At 44.5% G+C, this 23585-nt stretch overlaps 2 protein-coding genes and 1 long non-coding RNA gene across 11 annotated transcripts in view; 2 read left to right on the top strand and 1 right to left on the bottom strand.

Annotated features, from left to right (window-relative positions):
* The window catches only part of DSTYK (dual serine/threonine and tyrosine protein kinase), a 69182-nt gene extending 63965 nt beyond the window's left edge, over nucleotides 1–5217 (bottom strand). For all 9 annotated transcript variants that reach the window (XM_019029478.3, XM_055369391.1, XM_055369404.1 and 6 more), the window contains exon 1: nucleotides 4763–5217. In XM_019029478.3, coding sequence (XP_018885023.1) covers nucleotides 4763–5027 — 265 coding nt within the window. In that variant the 5' untranslated portion in view covers nucleotides 5028–5217. The remainder of the gene's footprint in view (nucleotides 1–4762) is intronic.
* A 4983-nt stretch (nucleotides 5218–10200) lies between these two features.
* On the top strand, nucleotides 10201–12302 carry LOC134759073 (uncharacterized). The gene is made up of 2 exons (XR_010134946.1): nucleotides 10201–10282; nucleotides 12021–12302. It is a non-coding gene; the product is annotated as an uncharacterized lncRNA (long non-coding RNA).
* Nucleotides 12303–22146: 9844 nt separating this feature from the next.
* Nucleotides 22147–23585, top strand: part of TMCC2 (transmembrane and coiled-coil domain family 2) — a 45380-nt gene continuing 43941 nt past the window's right edge. Inside the window, exon 1 of the mRNA XM_019029504.4 lies at nucleotides 22147–23004. Within this exon, the coding sequence (XP_018885049.1) occupies nucleotides 22798–23004 (207 nt within the window). The 5' untranslated portion in view covers nucleotides 22147–22797. The remainder of the gene's footprint in view (nucleotides 23005–23585) is intronic.

The raw sequence follows: 23585 nt of genomic DNA, 5'->3' as shown, positions 1-23585 counted from the left end.
CCACCATGCCCGGCTAATTTTATATTTTTAGTAGACATGGGGTTTCTCCATGTTGGTCAGGCTGGTCTCAACCTCTTGACCTCAGGTGATCCACCCGCCTCAGCCTGCCAAAGTGTTGGGATTACAGGCGTGAGCCACCGCACCTGGCCTGTTCTTTTTTTTTTTTTTTTTTAAAGACAGAGTCTTGCTTTGTCGCCCAGGCTGGAGCACAGTGGGGCAATCTCGACTCACTGCAACCTCCGCCTCCCAGATTCAAGCGATTCTCCTGCCTCAGCCTCCTGAGTAGCTGGCATACAGGCACCTGCCACCCTGCCCGGCTAATTTTTGTATTTTTAGTAGAGATAGGGTCAGGCTGGTCTCAAACTCCTGACCTCAAGTGATCCGCCCTCCCTGGCCTCCCAAAGTGCTGGGATTACAGGCATGAGCCACCGCTCCCGGCCCAGGTCCTGTTCTAAACATGCACATAGATTCACTCCCAAGAACTCTAGAGATCAGTACTGTTATAATCCCTATTTCCAGATGAGGAAATAAAGGCACAGCACAGTTGTGATTTGCCCAAGATCATTTGGTTAGTAAGAGGTGAAACCAGGATTCAAAGAAGGCACCACAGACCACAGAACTCCAACAACACATATTTAAGTCACTCCAATATCTTTTTTTTTTTTTTTTTTTTGAGACAGAGTCTTGCTGCGACACCCAGGCTGGAGTGCAATGGCTCGATCTCGACTCACTGCAACCTCCGCCTCCTGGGTTCAAGCGATTCTCCTGCCTCAGCCTCCCGAGTAGCTGGGGTTACAGGCACGCGCCATCATGCCTGGCTATTTTTTGTACTTTTAGTAGAGATGGGGTTTCACCACGTTGGCCAGGCTGGTCTCGAACTCCTGACCTTGAGTGATCCACCTGCCTCGGCCTCCCAAAGTGCTGGAATTACAGGCGTGAGCCACCGCACCCGGCCCACTCCAATTTCTTAAAATTGAGAGGCTTATGACAAATTGCAACAGCTAGGAACTTTACTGGATCATAAAACAAGAAAAATACTTTCCCATGCCGGGCACAGTGGCTCATGCCTGTAATCCCAGCACTTTGGGAGGCCAAGGCAGGCAGATCGCTTGAGGTCAGGAGTTTGAGACCAGCCTGGCCAACATGGTAAAACCCTATCTCTACTAAAAATACAAAAACAAAATTAGCTGAGCCTGGTGGCAGGCGCCTATAGTCCCAGCTACTCAGGACGCTGAAGCAGGAGAATCACGTGAACATGGGAGGTGAAGGTTGCAGTGAGCCAAGATCACGCCACTGCACTCCAGCCTGGGCAACACAGAGAGACTCTGTCTCAAAAAAAAAAAAAGAAAAAAAATACTTTTCCCTCTGCTACTCTTAATACTCCACCCTGCCTTTCCTCAGAAGTGCTCAAAGCCTTTATTTATTTATTTATTTATTTATTTTATTTATTTATTTTTTGAGACAGAGTTTTGCTCTTCTTGCCCAGGCTGGAGTGCAATGGCGTGATTTCGGCTCACCACAACCTCCACCTCCCACATTCAAGTGATTCTCCTGCCTCAGCCTTCCCCAGCAGCTGGGATTACAGGCATGTGCCACCATGCCCAGCTAATTTTTTTGGATTTTTAATAGAGACGGGGTTTCTCCATGTTGGTCAGGCTGGTCTCCAACTCCCAACCTCAGGTGATCCACCCACCTCAGCCTCCCAAAGTGCTGGGATTACAGGTGTGAGCCACCGCACCCAGCCTTACTTTTTAAATTCTAAAATATCATGTACATTACATATTCTCTACACTGACCCCAGTGAATTCAGAACTATAAAATGTTAGAGGCAAATATTATTTTGGGGTCCTTTACTCTTTTGTGGGTGAAAGTGAGACAATAAAAATTTTTGGTATCATATGGCATTACAAATGGTATATAGACATGAAAATTGTTTTACTATTGTTACCATACTTATACTCCAATCATTTCAAATTTAGAGTTAATCCCTGGTCTTCTTTCAGTTGCTCAAATACCATACTACATCAGCCTAGAGGCACAGTTCCACTCTGAAATGATGCTTAAAACCTACAGGTTTGTTAGGGTAAGAATTGAGTGTTCCTTCAACACCCAAGTTCCTATTAATCAGAGACTAACATTCATAAAAGAAAGTTGAGGGCTGGGTGTGGTGGCTGATTACTGTAATTCCAGCACTTTGGGAGGTTGAGGTGGAAGGATCGTTTGAGGCCATGAATTTGAGACCAGCCTGGGCAACAAAGTGAGACCCCATCTTTACAAAAAATTTAAAAAAGAAAGTTGAGACAGTCTCTGAATAACTTGACCTTACAAAGATGGCCTGTAAATGGGGAGAACAAGAGCTAGTTGTCTTTTTAGGAGTGATTTCTACTTTCTGACATGACCACCTAAACAGCTAGGAAAATGCATCCCTCAAATATACATATTAAGTGTCCCTTCACTAACTTTCCTTGGTGCATTTTTACCCCCAAACTCTCCACGCTGAAAGGAAGAAAAGCATTTTATGGAACAAAACCAAATTGCTCCCACTCCTGCCATCTGCACCCTCCCAGGTTTTTATCTGGGATGGACAGACTCCCGATGGTGAAGAGAGTTAAATACGCAAAGATCAGTTCATGATGCAGTCAACTGGAAAAGCCAATGAAGCGAAATGCAAAGGTATATTTGTATGTCTTACGTTGTTTTTTAAAGAATAAAAACAAGAGCCAACCAAAGTGCCTTGAAAACCTCCATCTCTCTGAGGTTAATCAATTCTCTTTGTTTTAGAAGCAAGTTTAAAATAAATAGTTGTTTTAAAATAAAAACAGCAATAAAGGGCTTTTTAAGATAAGCTGTGAGAGAAACTTCCGAGCAGGAGACACCTCTGGAAAGCACTGTTATGGGAGCAGGTGAAAGTACACATTCTGGGGATCGTCTCAGAAAACATTAGCCCTTCCCATCAGCTGTTTTCTGGTAGCCTCACAGATACTAGTTCTCTCTACAAGTCCATTCCAGGACAGTATATTTCTGGACGTAAGATGTCAAAGACACAACTTCAGAAAAACTAGTCATCCCCCTCCTTTTATGTTACAAGGTAAAATAAGCCTTTTTAAACTCCCATCCAAACCAAGTAAATGGAACGGTATCATTTAGGACCCTGTCATGATCTTAGTATCTTATTTTTGTCACCATTTCTGGATTCCCAGTTGGATGTAGGATATTAAGCGCAAAACTTTGGGAATATAAGACCTAACACGCAAAGTCAGAACAATTCATCCAGTTCTAAGCCTTGTGTTCAAATTTGCTATGAGCATCTAAATTCATGGTTCTGAAAGTATTTTAACAGACCACCTGCATCACATTCCCCAGTGTCTTTTATTATTACTATTATTATTATTATTATTATTGAGACAGAGTCTTGCTCTGTCGCACAGGGTGGAGTGCAGTGGCACAATCTCTGCTCACTGCAACCTCCGCCGCCTGGTTTCCAGCGATTCTCCTGCCTCAGCCTCCCCAGTGGCTGAGATTACAGGCCTCAACCACCACACCTGGCTAGTTTCTTATATTTTTGGTAGAGACGGGGTTTCACCATGTTGGCCAGGCTGGTCCTGAATTTCTGACCTCAAGTGATCCGCCCCGCCTCTGCCTCCCAAAGTGCTGGGATTACAGACGCGAGCCACCGCGCCCGGCCTCTTCAGGGTCTTTTCATGTTAAATTAGATTCTTAGGACCCACTTCACACACCTATTCAATAGGAATTTATGAGTTAGAGCATGAGACATGGCATTTTTAATACGCCCCTGGGGTGAGTTTAATACACACTTTAGTTTGAGAATTACTAAATGAAACCCACAGACTTCTTTGCTGTTTTGTCCCCAAGATATCTATCTACGTGGAATGTCAGTCCCTTCTCCCTTCCAATCTAAAGTTATTTCCTAATTAGACGCAGTAGTTAACAAATCCTCCAGTTCCCCACCAACAGCAGTTTAAAAGGAAGCAAGACGTTAGGAAAGATTAAAGACTGCACGATTTTAAGTGTTTGGGGGCCTCTGGCACATCCTAGAAAGAATCAGGCAAGAAAGAACAAGAGTAGCTAGTTCTCCATTGGCTCAGGACCAAAATGATCCCTTCCCTCTCTTCTTCATAAGCATGAGCAACATCTCTGGCAATTCCGTGGCACCCATCAGACATGATTTCCTCTGGCGACCCCCAACCCTATTTAGAGAATGTCCCCTCTTCACGGAGCTGCCTCATGATTGGTGTGAACACATTTCACATACATCATCAAACCCACACACCCGACTACAGTCCCATGGCCTCCTCGGACTCCCGGGACTCGCTGCCGCCTCTGCTCCATCTCTAAACTGGGGCTCTGACCCACAACTGCGCACCCGCCCGCCCCCAACTCAGAGCAACTTTCCCCACTCCTCGGATTAACTGCTACCCTCTCCGAACGCCAGCCCGCCCCAGGTCCGTCAGCGCACACCCCGGTCCCCGGGGTCCTGCTCCGGGAACTCCGGCCCTCGGTTGCCCCTGGCTCCCGGTCCCCCAGCCGGGCCCTCAGCGGGCCCCTTCCTCCCCTCCTCAGAAGGATGCCCTCCCAAGGTATCCCAGATCCGGCCGGCCCAGGCCCGGGGACCCGGCCACACGACACGACTGCCCCTTTCCGCCTGCCCGAGAAGACTCGGGCTTGTTTTGCAGGGCAGGGGTGCGGTCCGTCCTCCGATTTGCCTCTCCTGCCCTCTCTCCCTCCGGGCTGCCCTCCTTACCCGCCTGCAGCCCGGTTTCGGCGACATCGCCTGCAGGGCCGCGCTCGGCCCCGCCGCCGCCCGTGAGGGAGGAGAGACAAGTGTGGTTGTGGGAGCACTTGATGTCGCGGAAGAACTTCTGGGTCTCGCGCAGGTTCTGTCGCAGCCGTCCCAGGTAGCGGCGGTAGCGGCCGAAGCCCCGGCACAGCTCGCGGATCATTCCGCCGCCGCCGGGGCCGGGACCCGAGACGGGCTCGCTGCCCCATGGCACCCCGTCGCCCTCCATCGCCTCTGCCCGCTGTGTCTTTGCGGCTCGGTCCCCGGCCGCTGGCCCGGCCTCCCTCCTCCCCGCCCCCCAGTGCCGAAGGGAGGAGGAATCCGCCTCCTGACGCCCCCGCCTGCAGTCAGCCTGGCTCCCAACCTCGGTCACTGCCGTTGCAAACAAACCAAACCGCAGTGCGCCGCTATCGGAACCTTTCTCTCCACTATCCAGAAGCGTGAGGGAAGGATCGCTGGAGGACACCCTCGCCGCGGGGTCTCCTGGGACTTGCAGTCCGGGCTGGGACCAAACGCCAAAACCTCAAGGCTGGAGAAGGGAAGGCTGTGGATGGGACTGATCCCTTTTGGAGAAAACCCTCACTCATTCTTGTGTTTTTGCGCTCTCTTCATTTTAAAAAGTGTTCCCAATCCCTCTATGAGCGTCCCTGAGGAGAGGGAGGAGCTGCAGAACCTGAGTGCCAGCAGAAGTGGGGGGGCCTTACCGAAATCGTAGCGAAAGATGTTAATAGTAGAGAAAAGGAAGGAAACAAGACTGAAGACAGTCATATCTCCATGGCTACCCTAAGTGGCTCTCTAGTGTTTCGGATACAGTAGATACTGGGGAATCGGCTGAAAGTACCCTGGAAATCGGCTGAAAGTACCCTGGAAATAGGGAAATCTCTTATGTTTGCATTTCGTTTCCCTTTTCCAGCTTTCCTTCTCCAGACTTGGAAAGGAAGGGTGTGAAAGGATCAACAAGAGCTGTAAGCTGAACTTCAGTGGGTTCCTGAAGTAGGGAGACCGGACTGGGTAAGGGGAAGTTGAGGTTTGTAGCCTTCCAAACTATTTCTGATTATCTTAACTTGGCTTCTGCTAATATGGAGGACTTCCATTGACACACACAGTCACAGACTCCTGGACACAATTACAAAGGGGGCAAAACTTGACGTCACCTCTTTTGTGCTTCCTGAATTATCTCTCCCCTCTTCACCAGGCACAGAGCCCATCTGTATCTTTCTTGCTATAGAAAGACACCGTCTTTTACCTAGGCCAGACCTCTTCTCTGATAGGCTACATGATGTAGTTCCTTGACTGAAATTAAGAGGAGATTTGAGTTTGGATCTGGACTCTCCCTATACCTTGCATTGTGATCTCGGGCAAGACCCCGTTTCATCTTCTATAAAGTAAGGGTTTAGAATGGCAGATCTTTAAGCCCTTTTGGTTTTAAATTTTTGTGAGTCCTGCTTCAGAAATTTTACTTCTCCTAACCTCTCATCGCAGAACACCCAGGTGTTCTTAGCCAAATGATGTCGTGATATTTGGATTAATTGTTGTAAGATGTGAAGGCCTTACCTTTCCAGGGGCATTAGCATTTTATAAAAAGGGGTCACTAATTCAAATGAATCTGTATTTGATAAATGTCTGTGAGGGCTGACTGCAAGGAGGGAGCCTCATGCTCCTTCCCATTTACCCACTCCCCCTTCTGCCTTTTACTTGGTCACGTATTTTCCATCAGCCATTCTTGTTTTGCAAGATTATATTCCCCATGCAATCCCCAAAGGTTCAGTAAAATAGAAATGAAAATTAAAAATGGGAATTTTAATACAAAGTAGATACTATTTTTAAAATAGAAGAGCTGTAAGAAAGCAATGTATAATGATTTGCCACACACACGAATTTCTAGCACAGGAAATCAGATAAGAGCACTCAAGCTGGAGTTATCCAGAAAAGGAATCTATCTTGAAGAAGAGGCAAAATTTAGATAGGTGGAGGTAATCAGAGAGGGCATTATTTCAGGTAAATATCACAAAGCCCACCCTTTTAAAAACTATTCCTTAGTACTTTGCATTTATTTTCAAAATAAGTAATACACGAATGTGGTATAAAATTCAAATGGTGCAAAGGATATATAAGGAAAAACTAAGTCTTCCTTAGTTTTTCTGTTCACCTCCCAGTCACCTAGTTCCCCTCCCAGGAGGCAACCACTGTTGTAGATATAAATCATGTATAAATAGATCCTATGTATGTATTTATATATGTATGTGTATGCATGTATTTTAAATACAAATGATAGCATACATAATACATATTTGATTATGGCCTTGCAGACTTCTGCACCAAAACATAAAGGTCTGTTTCATTCTTTTTAACTGTGTAACATACTACCACATGGATTGGCATGTTTTATTTAACAAGTCCTCTATTGGCGGACCTTTAGGTTTTTTGCAGTCTTTTGATATTACAAACAATACTGCAAGAACTAATCTATGTACATCATTTTGAATATGTGTAAGTATATCTCATACCTATTTTTGATCTGTTGAGAAAAGCAATAATTTTTTGCTATTTAAAATCTTAAAAAATGCAAGTGACAATGAGCCCTTCGTAAATCATAATAACTTACCAATTAAAATACATATTTTCTTCAAATGTCTAATTCAAAGGACAAATGGAGAAATAAAGTTTTGAACGGTAAGAAGAGAGGGTTTAAGTTGGTATAGAAAAGTATTTCCTGGCCGGGCACAGTGGCTCACACCTGTAAACCCAGCACTTTGGGAGGCCAAGGTGGGCGGATCATGAGGTCAAGAGTTCGAGACCATCCTGGCCAACATAATGAAATCCCATCTCTACTAAAAATACAAAAATTAGCTGGACGTGGTGACGCATGCCTGTTGTCCCAGCTACTCAGGAGGCTGAGGCAGGAGAATCGCTCGGGCTTGGGAGGCGGAGGTTGCAGTAAGCTGAGATTGCACCACTGTACTCCAGCCTGGTGACAGAGCGAGACTCTGTCTCAAAAAAAACAAAAAACAAACAAAAGAAAAGTATTTCCTGGCCACGTGCAGTGGCTCATGCCTGTAATCCCAGCACTTTGGGAGGCTGAGGCGGGTGGATCATCTGAGGTCAGGAGTCCGAGACCAGCCTGGCCAACAGGGCAAAACCCTGTCTCTACTAAAAATACAAAAATTAGCTGGATGTGGTGGCATGCACCTGTAGTCCTAGCTACTAGGGAGGCTGAGGCAGGAGAATTGCTTGAACCCAGGAGGTGGAGGTTGCAGTGAGCCGAGATCATGACACTGCACTCCAACCTGGGCAACAGAGTCAGACTCTGTCTCAAAAAGAAAGAAAAGTATTTCCTGAAAGTGTCGAGAGTTAAACAATTAATGAAGATGAACACACAGATCTACTTTTGTTCCCTCCTAGAACACCATTAAAATGACAGTAATGGGATTTTTTAAGGCACAAAGCCAGGATAATGAGAGGAGTTGGTAGCAAAAAAGAAAGTGGAAGATGAAAAGCAAATGGGCAAGTTTTAACTAAGAAACCTGAATCCTAAACCCAAAGTAATAAAGTTGAGATCCAACCTGATATATATTGAAGAATCCCCTAAGTCTTAGAAACTGGTGACAATAGGTCCCCCCACTGCCTATTGTGGAAGTATAGTTGTTTAAGAGCAGTTAAATCCTGAGGTCACTTCCTCATCTTCAACTTCCACCCCACCCTCCGAAAAACAAGACTGAAGTATTTATTCTCCAGAGAGGGTTAAATAGCTCTCTGCATAAACAGGGAGATAAGTGAATGTATGGATATTGGATACCCTCTTCATTCAATTCCTAGATCTTTGGCTACCAGCTGTTTACCCTCCAAAGATAAAACTTGAAGTGTCATCATGAAGGAATATGAGCAGCCCAAGAGGAAAGACCCAAGTTACTGACATCAGAACTGAGATTTTTGTCTGGCTGTTTGTTTCACTGCTGTATCTCCAGCACCTAGAATAGTGCCTGTCACTTAGTAGGTACTCGTTTGATATTTGTTGAGTGACTGAGTGTTCACTGTAGATTGACTGATTGATTAAGTAGAGACAGGGTTTTGGGGTTTGCCATGTTGTCCAGACTGATCTCAAACTCCTGGACTCAAGTGATACACATCTGCCTTGGCTTCCCAAAATACTGGGATTACAGGCGTGAGCCATCATGCCCAGCCAACATTTTTTAACATTCAGGAAATCACAAAAGAGAAAGTAAAAACCACTCATACTTTTACTATCCAGAAAAAAACAGTAGGTTATGTTGGTATCCATTAATGTTGTCATTGGAGGAAACGGGATAGGTGAGAAATATTCTTTCTAACTTTACTTTTCTATTACAAGTTCCTCTCGGTTTGATGATTTCTGGAGAGATTCTGAAGCCTTGATCTTCCTGTTCATGTAGGTGGAAATCATTTTTTTAGAACACCATAAAACATTAACACTTAATTCTTCCATATGAATTAAGAACAGTTTACTAAGAGAAAGTATGACTATTTTCTGTTATGCAACATAAAATCAGAATCACAAATCCAAGAATTTTAAAAATCTACAAATTGAAGGAAAAAATAAAACAAAGAATTACATATTATTGAGTTTTATTATATTATATTGAAAAATTATATTGAGAAATATAAGTATTTCTTTGCTACTTGTTTGCTCATTATCATCTTCTAAAGTTACCAGCAGGTAGGTAATATTTAGCTCCAAAAAAAGAGAGGACAAATTATGGAAGAAAATATGAAAAATACAACCCATTAACCCAATTTTTTTCTATGAATTGGGAAAAGTCACCATTATCGAATTTAACAACCAAACATACTTTCTTGAATCTCAATACTGATTCCCAAGGGAACATGTTGAGAATCCCTGGTTCTAGACAATCTTGCCCTCTTCCCTGCCTATAGTGTATAATGCTGGCAGTGTTGCAGAACAGTGCTTCTGAAACTTCAGTGTGCTCATGAATCATGTGGAGATCTTGTTAAAATGCACTTCTGATTTAGTAAATCTAGGGTGGTGCTTGGGATTTTGCATTTATTTTATTATTATTATTAATTTTGTTTTTTTGAGATGGAGTTTTGCTCTTGTTGCCCAGGCTGGAGTGCAGTGGCACGATCTCAGCTCACTGCAACCTCCGCCTCCTGGGTTCAAGCAATTCTCCTGCCTCAGCCTCCTGAGTAGCTGGGATTACAGACGCACGCCACCACGCCCAGCTAATTTTTTGTATTTTTAGTAGAGATGGGGTTTCATCATGTTGGCCAGGCTGGTCTCAAACTCCTGACCTCAGGTGATCCACCCACCTCGGCCTCCCAAAGTGCAGGGATTACAAGCATGAGCCACTGCGCCCAGCCTATCTTATTTTATTCTATTTATTTTATTTATTTATTTATTTGCGAAGCAGAGTCTTGCCCTCTGTCACCTAGGCTGGAGTGGAATGGCACGATCTCGGCTCACAGCAACCTCTACCTCTCAGGCTGGAGGTAAGTGAAAGTGCTTTGAAATGGAAATCGGCCAGGTGTAGTAACTCAGGCCTGTAAATCCCGGCACTTTGGGAGCCCAAGGCAGGAGGATTGCTTGACCCCAGGAGTTGGAGACCAACCTGGGCAACATGGTGAAACTCCATCTCTACAAAAAACTTAAAAATTAGCCAGGTGTGGTGGCACACGCCTGTAGTCCCAGCCACTTGGAAGGCTGAGGTGGGAGGATCACCTGAGCCTGGGGAGGTTGAGGCTGCAGTGAGCCATGATCATGCTGCTGCATTGCAGCCTGGGCAAGAGAGTGAGACCAAGTCTCAAAAAAAAAAAAAAAAAAAAAAAAAAAAAGAAATCCTGTAAAAACGTAGGGAAAAGCAAGGGAATCAGAGAGAATCTAACCCGAGTTTCCAGTCCTGGCCGTGCTGCTTACTTATTTCATGATCGTAAGCAAATTACTTAGAGCCTCATTCACTTCATCTGTAGAGGAGAACTAATACCCACCTCACAGGGTTGTGAAGATTAAATGACATAATGTTTAAAGCAGTTAGCACCTTACTTTGCACACAGACATGCTTAGGAAATGTTTTCTGTCTGTAGTAACTATTCACATTCAGGATTATGTATTTTTACAAGGAGGATAGCATTTCCAAGAATATTTTATGAGATTCTCTACATGAAGGTTTATTAACTTGAAGATTAAAACTCTATAAAATTGAACTGCTAAATGCTATTTAATTATACATCAAATATCATTCCAATGCTGAATATTTCATCAGTGCCATGCCTGGCTGTTAGGATGTAGAGCATTGGAGGGAAACAATCAAAGGGAATTTGGTATAACTCTAAACAGAGATCATCTTTGTTTCACTGCCAAGTAGAAGAACAAGGTTTTCCAGAAATGTTTTAGAGTAACTGATCCAAAGCTTTCCAGAAGCCCTGAACATAGTTTTGTCACAAATCATTTTTCATCAGTAAGATAGTAGATCGGCATTGCTTTTCTTTTTCTTTTCTTTTTTGAGACGGAATTTCGCTCTTGTCACCCAGGCTGGAGTGCAATGGCCCAATCTTGGCTCACTACAACCTCCGCTTCCTGGGTTGAAGGGATTCTCCTGCCTCAGCCTCCCAAGTAGCTGGGATTACAAGCACCCACCACCACACCTGGCTAATTTTTTGTTTGTTTTGAGATGGAATTTCGCTCTTGTTACCCAGGCTGGAGTGCAATGGGGCAATCTCGGCTCACTGCAACCTCCGCCCAGGTTCAAGTGATTCTCCTGCCTCAGCCTCCCGAGTAGCTGGGATTACAGGAATGCACCACCATGCTCAGCTAATTTTGTATTTTTAGTAGAGACAGGGTTTCTCCATGTTGGTCAGGCTGGTCTCGAACTCTTGACCTCGGGTGATCCACCCGCCTCAGCCTCCCAAAGTGCTGGGATTACAGGCATGAGCCACCGGGCCCGTCCCCATTATTGCTTTTCTAAGTCTAAATGGCTGTGATCCTTTCTCCACTATGTTATCTGACAGTTCAGTGGAACCCATATTTGGTTTCTTTCCCTACCTACCTGGAATAACACCTTATAATTGGTTATATTATTATCTCTGGGCTGATCCTAGGTGGATAAAGATAGATAGATTAACACCTACCGGTACCCTTTTCTATGTCAATGTCATTCATTTATTTATTTATTTATTTTTGTCTCTCTCTCTCTCTCTCTCTCTCTCTCTCTCTCTCTCTCTCGTCGCCCAGGCTGGAGATGAAGTGGCACAATCTCAGCTCACTGCAGCCTCAACTACACAGGGTCAAGCGGTTCTACCACCTAAGCCTCTTGAGTAGCTGGGACCACCATGCCCGGCTAATTTTTTTTTCATACAGTCTCACTATGCTGCCCAGGCTTGTCAACATTATTTTGATAGAGGTTTTCTAGAAGATTCTGAAGCCCAATTTCTGAAACATATTCCATCCAGCTTAGTCTGTATCTATCCACATATGCCAAGCCCAATGCCTGAAACAAAGAGTATACTCAATATATATTATCTGAAAGATAATTATTTCATTCCCCTGCCTGCGCCCTTTCTCATAAATCCAGCCACCTCTCCAGGGACGTGGTTTGATGGAAGTGACGGTTAGGATTCTGAAGCAAATGTGGAAGGCATTCTGCTCAAGAGAACATTCTCTATTCCCAAATTTCAGAGGAAAGAGGGACCTCCACCGATCGAGCTTCACGTGAGCCTCCAAGTGCTTGGAAGAAAGTTCCTGGCACCTGGTTGAGCCACCATCACATATCTCTGTGTTGACAGGGTCCTACCATTTTCCTAGAGCTGATTTCAGAAGCACCAGTCTAGGCACTTTCTCAAAACAGGGCTCAGGGATCCATTTAGGCAAGTTTCCAGTTTACATGCATACATTTCTTGCACAGGGAATATGACAAATTTTAAGGATGTGGAGGAATAAAGAGTAAAAAACAGTATTTAAAACATCATAAAAATAAATCAATTTTACATAACATTTTAACAGTCTCACATTCTAGCATAAAATTTAGGATTATTTCTTAGCACTGCCTCCCATATTTATCCATGACTTACCCAAAATGTATCAATATAGTTTATATCATATTTCTTTTTTTTTTTTTTGAGATGGAGTCTCGCTCTGTCGTCCAGGCTGGAGTGCAGTGGCGCAGTCTCGGCTCACTACAAGCTCTGTCTCCCAGGTTCATGCCATTCTCCTGCCTCAGCCTCCTGAGTAGCTGGAACCACAGGCGCCCACCACCACGCCCAGCTAATTTTTTTTTTGTATTTTTAGTAGAGACGGGGTTTCACGATGTTAACCAGGATGGTCTCAATCTCCTGACCTCGTGATCTGCTCGCCTCGGCCTCCTAAAGTGCTGGGATTACAAGTGTGAGCCACCACGCCCGGCCCAACATATTTAATTCTTACAACAACCCCAGATAGTTTTATCCTTATTTTACAGATGAGGAAATTGAGACTAAGGCTAAGTGATTTTTCTAAGTCCATATAGCTAATAACACAGATTTGTTTGACTCCAAAGCCCTAATTCTTCTAGCTCTACACAATTTTGCATTCTAATGCTTTCATTTTAAATTAAAGGCGGCTTTTAATATTTCTATATATTCATCATATTATCCCTTTTAATAGCAGCACAATGTTCCGTTCCATTATATTGTTGTGCCTTGTTCCTCATCCATTCCCTATTCTTGAGACATTTCGGTAGTTTCAGGTTTTTCATTATTATTATTATTTTTGAGATGGAGTCTCACTCTGTTGCCCAGCCTGGAGTGCAAATGGTGTGATCTCAGCTCACTGCAACCTCCACCTCCTGGGTTCAAGCAGTTCTCGTGCCTCACTCTCCTGAATAGCTGGGACTACCAGTGCCCGCCACCATGCCCAGCTAATTTTTGTATTTTTTATAGAGACAGGGTTTCATCATGTTGGCCAGGCTGATCTTGAACTCCTGACCTCAGGTGATCTGCCTGCCTCGGCCTTCCAAAGTGTTAGGATTACAGGTGTGAGCCACTGCGCTCCGCCAGGTTTTTCATTATTATAAACAATGCTGCAATAAACTTTTTTTGTCGTTGTTCATGTAGCTTGTTTTCTTCTTTTGAATTATTTCCTTGGAGATCAATTCCTAGGAGGGTATTACTGAGTAAAAGAGTATAAACCTCTACACAGCTGTAGCTCTATGGTACTAAACTGCCATCTGATAGAACTGCACTGTGTCACTGCCTGTTGAAACAGAGTAATATCTTCTTTCACCAGCACCCTGTGAGAGATATAAGACAAGCCTGGGTGGTCTCATTAATGAAAACGCCTTTTGTCCCTATGTCTGCTTGGGTATGTCCCGGAGCCATATAAGCTGCCTGAAAATGGTTTATGACATAAGGATACATAGTCCAGAATAGTATCTCACATGGATGATGTGATTCCCCTTCTCACGAGAGACTTCCTTAAGTGGTCTTTTTGAAGTCACAAGATCAGCAGAAGGTTTTTCAAACAACTGACATTTTCCTCTTAATTCAGAGCAACTCTCCATTCCCATGTTGGAAAAAAGTGTGGTGCCCGTTAGAACTGAAGCCTAGACTTCAGTTAGAATGGCTCATTGTTTACCATTCCAATCTCAGTGTAAAAGGGTTGGGACATTTAGGTAGTTTCAGGTTTTTCATTATTATTATTATTATTGAGATGGAGTTTCACTCTGTTGCCCAGGCTGGAGTGCAAATGGCATGATCTTGGCTCACTGCAACCTCCACCTCCAGGGTTCAGGCGATTCTCCCGCCTCGGTGGGTCCTTCCAGGACACCAAGGAAAGGAAGTCCTGACAGAGCTGAAAAGGTTTGAGGAACTGTGAGGAAGAAGCGAAAGTAAGGAAAAGTCATACTAAAATAAGAAAGCTCTATTCCAACTGATGGAAGGTGATATTGAGATTATATATTAATATGGCTCTGTCTTAGTTATCTTACATGGCAAGAATATCACTTGAGGCTGTTGAAAGTTTTAGATCTAAATTAGATGGCACATTCTTAGGAACTCAAATGATAGTTGTTATTATTAGTCTATAATTAGACTATACATAGTCTAGGTTAACAGTACAGTAGGCATTATAGAAAAAGTATGGACATTGAAAGGAAGCAGAAGTGGTTTGGCCATCTCTTTCTAGCCAGGTTACCTAAGGCAAGTTTTATATCTTCTTTGAGCCTCAGTTTCATTATCTGTAAAATGATACTTAACCTACAAAGTTTTTTATTTTTGGCCAGGTGCAGTGGCTCATGCCTGCAATCCCAGCACTTTGGGAGGCCAAGGCAGGCGGATCACGAGGTCAGGAGATCGAGACCATCCTGGCTAACACGGTGAAACCCCGTCTCTACTAAAAATACAAAAAAACTTAGCCGGGCGTGGTGGCAGGCACCTGTAGTCCCAGCTACTCAGGAGGCTGAGGCAGGAGAATCGCTTGAACCCGGGAGGCAAAGATTGCAGTGAGCCGAGATCGCGCCACCGCACTCCAGCCTGGCCACAGAGCGAGACTCTTACTCAAAAAAAAAAAACCAAGAAACTTTTTTTTTTTTTTTGAGACAGAGTCTCGCTCTGTTGCCCAGGCTGGAGTGTGGTGGCACGATCTCGGCTCACTACAAGCTCTGCCTCCCGGGTTCAAGCGATTCTCCTGCCTCAGCCTCCCGAGTAGCTGGGATTACAGGCGCACGCCACCACACCCGGCTAATTTTTGTATTTTTAGTAGAGACGGGGTTTCACCATGTTGGCCAGGATGGTCTCGATCTCTTGACCTCGTGATCTGCCCGCCTCGGCCTCCCAAAGTGCTGGGATTACAGGTGTGAGCCACCGTGCCTGGCCACAAAGTTTGTTTTATGGACTAAATGGGAAGGTGTGTTATGCATATAGTAAGTGCTCAACTAATTAATAAATCTATCAACAAATGTAATCAAGCAAGTCTTCCCCTACATCAGTGGTTCTCAAACTTCAATGTACATATCACTTAGGAAACTTGTCTAAAAAGCAGAGTTTCAGGCTCCACCCCCAGAAATTCAGTTTCTATCAGGTTGGAATGGGACCTGGGAATCTGCATATATAACTAAATTTCAAGGTGATTATGTTGCTGGTAGTCCATGAACCATACTTTCAGAAACACTACCCTACAGTCTCAGAGAACAAAGAGAAGAAAAATAATTCCGTTTTAATATGCCATACAACTCTATAGCATGCAGATATAAAATTAAGGAGATCCAAATATTGAATGTTCTATTTTCAAGATGATATTTAGTTCTTCCTTACTTAAAAGAATTAGAATCATCCTAAAGCAATATTTTATCCTTTTAATATTCATGATATGGATGAATGTGTGAAAACATCTCTTTTTGGAGTCATCTTGATCCCTCACAGAGATCTCTCTCTCCTCCAGACCGTGGTACTTAATTAGCTCCCCTTGGAGTGTTGGCAGGCATTACCATTTCAATCTTGTGTTGTTAATTGACATTTCATCTGTATCTCACTTCCCCAACTGGACTTTAAGGCAGGGACGAATGTCTTTTATTGTTCTATATCCTCCACAAGCATATTGTAAAGCCTTTGTACATGATATGTGTTTCATAAATATATGTGAACGAATGTAGAGATATTGAATTGCAGACTAATATTAATTAGAGTATTACTTACTATAAAGTGACTCAAAATTATAGTTGTGGAAAGGTGAGCTATTAGGCTTTTAAGCTTAGAGTAGGGGTGTCCAGTCTTTTGGCTTCCCTGGGCTACACTTGAAGAAGAAGAATTGTCTTGGGCCACACATAAAATACACTAACGATAGCTGATAAGCTTAAAAAAAAAAAGGAAAAATGTAATAGAGAAACATGTAATAATGTTCAAAATGCTTCTGAGTACCTGATGGTTTTTTGTTTTGTTTTGTTTTTGTTTTTGAGACAGAGTTTTGCTCTTGTTGCCCAGGCTGGAGCCAGGCCACATGATGTTTTAAGAAACATGGAGCCAGGCCACATGATGTTTTAAGAAAGTTTACAGGCCCAGAGCGGTGGCTCACGCCTGTAATCCCAGCACTTTGGGAGGCCAAGGCAGGCAGATCACCTGAGGTCGGGAGTTTGAGACCAGCCTGATCAACATGGAGAAACCTGGTCTCTACTAAAAATACAAAATTAGCCAGGCGTGGTGGCGTGTGCCTGTAATCCCAGCTACTTGGGAGGCTGAGACAGCAGAATCGCTTGAACCCGGGAGGCGGAGGTTGCGGTGAGCCGAGATTGCACCGTTGCACTCCAGCCTGGGCAACAAGAGCAAAACTCTGTCTCAAAAAAAAAAAAAAAAAGAAAGAAAGAAAGAAAGAAGGTTTACAAATTTGTGTTGGGCCTCATTCAAAGCCGTCCTGGGCTGCATGTGGCCTGTGGGCTGGGGGTTGAACATGCTTGCTTTAGAGTCAGACGGAGCTGAGCACAGATCTTGGACCTATTTTTAAGTGCCGTAACTTCTCTAAGCCTATTTCTCATTTGTAGAGTGGTAATAACACACCTTGTAGGGTTGTTTCAGGAGAGTGTTCACAAGGTTCCTAGCAAAATGTCAAACACCTGTGGATCTCTTTAAATGGTGGACTTTTACTATTATATCTAAAAGTACCACATATGATTATAGATAGAACTGCCCACAGATATTTATTTTCAGATGTAAAATAATAAACAACCGATTCTCTCTGAGCAAAGCTGATATTTTCTCTTTCTTTTTAAGGTCTAGAATTTTCAGCTTTAAGTAACAGATTGTCCAGAGGTTTGTATGGATTCCCTATAGAGATGGGAAAGGGCACAAAGCAGCCATTTTACCAGTCCCAGGCTTTCACACATAGTAGTACAATCAGGGTTTAAGTTTATGCTTCACAGTCCTCCTCTGTTCATGGCCATGATTATCATTTTTTCTCCCATTACAGAGGATAAACCAGAATAAAGAATATGCATCCTACCTGAAATGAGAAGCAGGAACTTCTGGCTTTTTCATATTACAGATAGGAGATTCACCCACCCCAGGAATGAAACAGACATTGGAATCTCCTGTGTAAGTCTTAGGGATGCTGTGAGAAAAATGATCACAAAGTTAGTAATCTGGGTTTGCTTACTCCTTTAAAACATTGCCAGTTTGGGCCAGGCGCCGTGGCTCACACCTGTAATCCCAGCACTTTGGGAGGCCGAGGTGGGCGGATCACCTGAGATCAGGCATTCAAGACCACCCTGGCCAACATGGAAAAACATTTTTAGTCTCTACTAAAAATTAGTCCGCAAAAAATTAGTCAGGCTTGGTGGCAGATGCCTGTAATCCCAGCTACTCGGGAGGCTGAGGCAGGAGAATTGCTTGAACCCAGGAGGCAGAGGTTGCAGTGAGCCGAGATCACGCCACTGCTCTCCAGCCTGGGCGACAGAGCGAGACTCCATTTCAAAAAAAAAAAAAAAAAATTGCCAGTTTGGTATCAGAGATTCTGTGTTTTGAATGAAATAATGTATACAATTTCTGCATAAATATAGTAATGGCAGCTTTATTTCTAAAGGCAAAAAATAGAGAAAATTATGTCAAAGAATAAAGTGGATAGTATGTTAAACCATGATATCTTCAGTTGACAGAACATTAAGTAGTCATTTAAAATGTTTACTTAAACATATGGAATATGGCTAATAATATATGGAATAATATGGGAAAAGGTAATAATGTTGAAAATGCTGCTGAGTACATTTCAGGTAAAAAATAGGATAAAATTTAGTTTAGGCTAATAAGAGCTTTCTCCAATCAGGAGTGATATAGAGCCTTCCTGGTCCTCTCTTCCTTTTACAATAGCCAATAAAAAGCCTGTACTTAGGTGGTGGGATTGTGACAACATCAGCAATCCAGACAATCTTCCTAAGGATTATTTGCATAGTTTACTCTTCCTAATCCAACAGAACTCAATTTCTTTTAAGGAGTGCATTGCGTGGAAGTGGTCGTCTCCAACAAAAAGGGAAGAGAATTACATTAACAAAGGAGTATGTGCAATGATATTGGTATCAAAATTCAGTGACCAAAATTATTATATCTAGTCCCTCTAGAGAGTACTTTTACCTTTGAATCACTCTACTCAGTATGTTAAATCTTAAAATAGCGCACTGACAACCACTTATCCATTTGATGTTTAAATGTTTTTTTAAGTATTGCTAAGGAATAGGACATAGAATTGCCTTGGATAATCTGCAAGCTTCTTACTATTGGCAAAAAGAGAAGGCTTTTATTTTTCAGACCTAATTGCTTTTACAAAAAGAAAGAAAACAAAACAAAACCCTACTCTACACTTTGTTGATCTTGGCACCTTATCCTCTATAATGAAAGCTTCAACCATTTATCAAACTAAATGAACTGGGTGTTGACAAGAGAGCAGGATTCCATAATTCTGCCCTTTATACTCCTTGTGTGTATACTTATTGGTTTAGCAAATTTGATACCACCAGAGTGCTCCCTTTCATTAGTTTAACTGGGATTTCTGTTCACAAAAAGCATTCAGCTTATTGGGATAATTCTCTTTCTCATATGGTATATGGGGGGCTTGGACAAGTTAATTATTTTTGTTTCACTTAGTTTTACTGCACATATACCATGTGTCAAGCATTTTCACATGCATTATCTACCTTCATCCTCACAATAACCAGTGAAGATAGATAGTATTAGCCCTGGTTTATAGATGAGAAAACCGAGGGTGAAAGAGGTTAAGCTCACAAGAAGTAACCGAACTAGAATGCTTACATGAATTTTCTGACACCAAGACCAATGTTCTTCCCACTAAATCATGTTATTTCCTTGTAATTAACTAGGTGTGCCAAAACAGAATGGAAATGCTACTCCTACATAGAAAATATAATCACTTGCATTGTGTATCTGCAAACTTTTGTCTAATCTTGAATATCAAAACATAATTTGTGCCTATATTTTCCCAAAGAAACGCAGAATGATAGAATAATCTAATGCTGTAAACAAAATTTCAACCAACCAAAGTACTTTCAAGTTCTGATTTTCTTAGGTGCTCAAGAATTTGCTGCGGCTAATGAAAATTTGCCATTGGCTTCAAACTGGTGGTTATAGGTCACTCAGGTCTCTACACAGACTTCTCAGCCAAACTTCTTTGGCAAGTAGCACACTTATTCCATAATATGACACTCAGTGAAAGTCAGAAACTGGTGGGACACATTTGAACTCCTGAAGATAGAAGCATTGGAGTGAAATGTGCAACACTTCTGAAACTGGATGACATCTGTGGTTATAGCTATGGCCCTCATTCTTTGCTAGGTAATGTCCAAGTGCTTTACATATATTACCCAACACCCTGTATGGTAGGTACTGTCATTATCCCTACTTCCAAATAACTCGGAAACTGGAGCATGAAGAGGTTAGATAACGTGTCCCCACTCACATGGTCAGTGAAGAGCAGAGCTAGGATTTGTCCCCTATCTGGCCATAGAGCCTGAGCTCTTAACCATTATGCTATGATGCCTCTCCAAAATGGAATGTAAAGTATTAGCTGATTTTATGAAACACACCACAGACTTTTTTGCTGACCTGAATCACACCTTGCAAATATGACCACAAGTAGAAAATGTGGCTGTCATGCTGTATGTATATGATAATATAAAAATCAAACTTAAGACCAACTTTTATCTAGTATAGAAATGAGGCATAATTCAAAATTATAATGCTCTCTGCTTCCTTAAACGAAACCAAATCCCTTCCTTAAACCAAATCCCTTCACTTTCCTTCGGCTTCGAGTCAGGTCATGAACATGTGTCAATGCATGCTCACCATTTGCTGGCCACCGCGTTCCCCTCAAGACTTGCTCAGGGTCTTTGGGGCCGCTGCACTTATCTGGGCCAAGTCAGGCAGGGAGCAGTATATTCCTCTGCTTGAAACCTTGCACCATGGGAACCTGCCCCCACCGGTTCTGTCTAGTCCTGCCCACGGTCTACACTGGCATCCTGCCATCCCCTCACCATTGAAAATGCTAAATAAAGGCTTATAGCTTTGTGTTTCCACATTGTGCTCGATTCTTTGTGGTAGATGTGGGGGGTGGTTCCACATTCCCAGCCCATCCTAAATTCCTATCTTCTAAAAGTGGAGCTGCCTAGTTTAGAAAGTAGCTGCTTGGCTGAAGTAAATTCTTAACAAATTAGTCTCTTCTAGGATACACATTAAAATGAGTGGTTGGAATGGGAAGAAGACAGAACAGAAAGTCAAGAAACACCGACTAGTGAGACTGAAGTGAGGCTACAATGGCATGATGGGTGCGAAAGAGATTGGTAAACTGTAAAATGCTTTAGAGACCGTGTGGCCCCTTCACTGTCTAGGCCAGTGGTTCTCAAAGGGTAGTGTGTGTCAGAATTACCTGGAGGGCTTGTCAAAACACAGATTTCTTGGCTCACTACTTCTGATTCTGTAGGTCTGGCTGGTGGCCAAGAATTTGCATTTCTATCAAGTTCCCGGGTGATGCTGAAGCTGCTAGTCCAAGGATCACAATTTGTGAACCACTGGTTGCTGGACGAGTAAAATCCATTGTGTCCACAGGAGGCATACAATAGACACTCAGATGGGGTTGTTATTATTACTACTCTCCATATCTTGGTAACCCCAACGTTTGCTCTCTTCTGCTTCCAGATTACTCAGCACAGTTTGGCTGAGATTTATGCAAAGAGAGATAGCATTCCTTTTCCACACATCTATATGTAGCAACCTCCTGCCATTAATACCCTTTCTTATTTAAAAGCTGCTTCACAGCTTGTAAGGAACTCTCACATACGTTATTGTGTTTTTATATGAAATTCTTCCCAATTTCTGAGCATAAATTATGCCAAGTAAAGTCTCATTAAGAAATAATGCACTTAAAGCGGGGGACGGGGCGATGAGGAGAGAACGCCCCCTCCCCTTGGCATTTGCAGCTCTGAATGTAGGCATAGATTTAACTCAGACCAAGTATCCTAGAGGGGATAGGTGTCTCCCTTATGGCTAGAAGGTGCAAAGTTAGAGCCCCAAAAAGCAGTGATAATAAACATCCTTCTTGTGCTCCTTCTCGCCAAATAAAGCGAATGGGTGGAGGAAATCCTGGGCGAGCCCTCCTCGGCAGGGTCCCTCAAGCTGGAGCCGAAACTGCGACTCCCACGCCCGTCGCCCCCGCCCCTGAACTGCAGCCCGCTCTCTGCAATGCAAAAACGCAGCATCGTCCTCCAGCCCTCTCCTGGGGGATCGCACGGTGCAACCAACCCCAAAAACGAAGCTGCGCGACGCCCCCTCAGCCCCGCGGGCTTCCCATTGGCCGGTTGCCGCTGTCACTCCCTCCTAGCCTCGCCTTCCCGCTCCCGGGCGGAGGCAGCCGGGCGGGGTAGGTTGCGCGCTCGCCGCGGGCTCGGGCCGCGGTCGCGGCTTTGCAGCAGGCTGCGCGTCAGGCGGGGAGCGGGGCGCGCGGGCCGGGGAGGGGGCCGGGCGCGCTGCGAGCTCCGCGGCCGGACCATGCGGGGCAGGGGCCGGTTGCAGGGCCGGGGGCTGCAGCCGGCGCCGATGGCGGCCGACTAGGACCTGCCCGGCCGGCTGCCCCGCGCCCCGCCTCGCCCCGCAGCCCGGCCGGCCGGGAGGGATGCGCTGTGCCGCCCAGCTCCTCTCCGTCCTGCCCATGCCCTGAAGCAGAAAGTTTGGGGGCAGGGGGTTGTCTCCCTTCTCCCTCCTGCAATGACTGCCCAAGGACTCTTGCTGCCCAGCCTCGACTGTGACCTGTCTTCGCTCCCCAGGTCGAAATGAACTATTCCAAGCTATAACCAAGGCTCCCCCTTCTCGCCCCTCCCTCACCCGCCTTTAAGAATTTTTTTTTTTTAATTCAAGAAATTGTGGTCTGCCATCTCCCTTCCTTGTTAATAATTTAGACCCCAGGCCTCATATGAATATAAGAGGGGGTGCGGTCTTCCCCAAGACGGCGCGCTGGAAGGACAGATTCCCCTTGCCGACCCACATACACCATGAAGAGGTGCAGATCGGACGAGCTGCAGCAACAACAGGGCGAGGAGGATGGAGCTGGGCTGGAAGATGCCGCTTCCCACCTGCCGGGCGCGGACCTCCGGCCTGGGGAGACCACGGGTGCTAACTCTGCTGGCGGGCCAACTTCAGACGCCGGCGCTGCCGCGGCGCCCAACCCAGGTCCCCGAAGCAAGCCTCCTGATTTAAAGGTGAGGGCAGACCATCCCCCCGGCAAGCCCAGCCCGCGACTTAGCTGTCGCCACCCCACGTAGAAGTGCTTTAACAGGATAAAAGTGAGGGGGGAAGCCAGGCAAAGGTCAGAGAGGATGAGCGGATGCTTTGCTGGCACCCCAGGGGGGACGTCAGGTACCATTTATGCCTCTGTCTTTCAGCTCCGTGTCAGGTCTCTGTGTTTGTTCCCCATTATTCAGCAAGCGTTTTAGTGACTCACCCATCCTAGATTGTTTGAATAATGTGTGAAGTGTTATTCGCAGACAAAGGGCTGGAGAAATCCAAGATGCTAACCAAAAAGTGGACAGCAGGTGACCATTAGTTTTCCTTGCTGAGTAAGTCTCTACCCATTGGGATCTTTGTGTGTGTGTGTGTGTGTGTGTGTGTGTGTGTGTGTGTGTGTATGTGTGTGAGACGGAGTCTCTTTCTGTCGCCCAGGCTGGAGTGCAGTGGCGCGATCTCGGCTCACTGCAACCTCCGCCTCCTGGGTTCAAGCGATTCTCCTGTCTCAGCCTCCAGAGTAGCTGGATTACAGGCACCCGCCACCACGCCCGGGTAA

The sequence above is a fragment of the Gorilla gorilla genome, chromosome 1, assembly GCF_029281585.2.
Source record: "Gorilla gorilla gorilla isolate KB3781 chromosome 1, NHGRI_mGorGor1-v2.1_pri, whole genome shotgun sequence".
NCBI classification, from domain to species: Eukaryota; Metazoa; Chordata; class Mammalia; order Primates; family Hominidae; genus Gorilla; species Gorilla gorilla.
The sequence above is the reverse complement of the archived record's forward strand: the minus strand, read 5'-3'. Positions and strand labels throughout refer to the sequence as shown.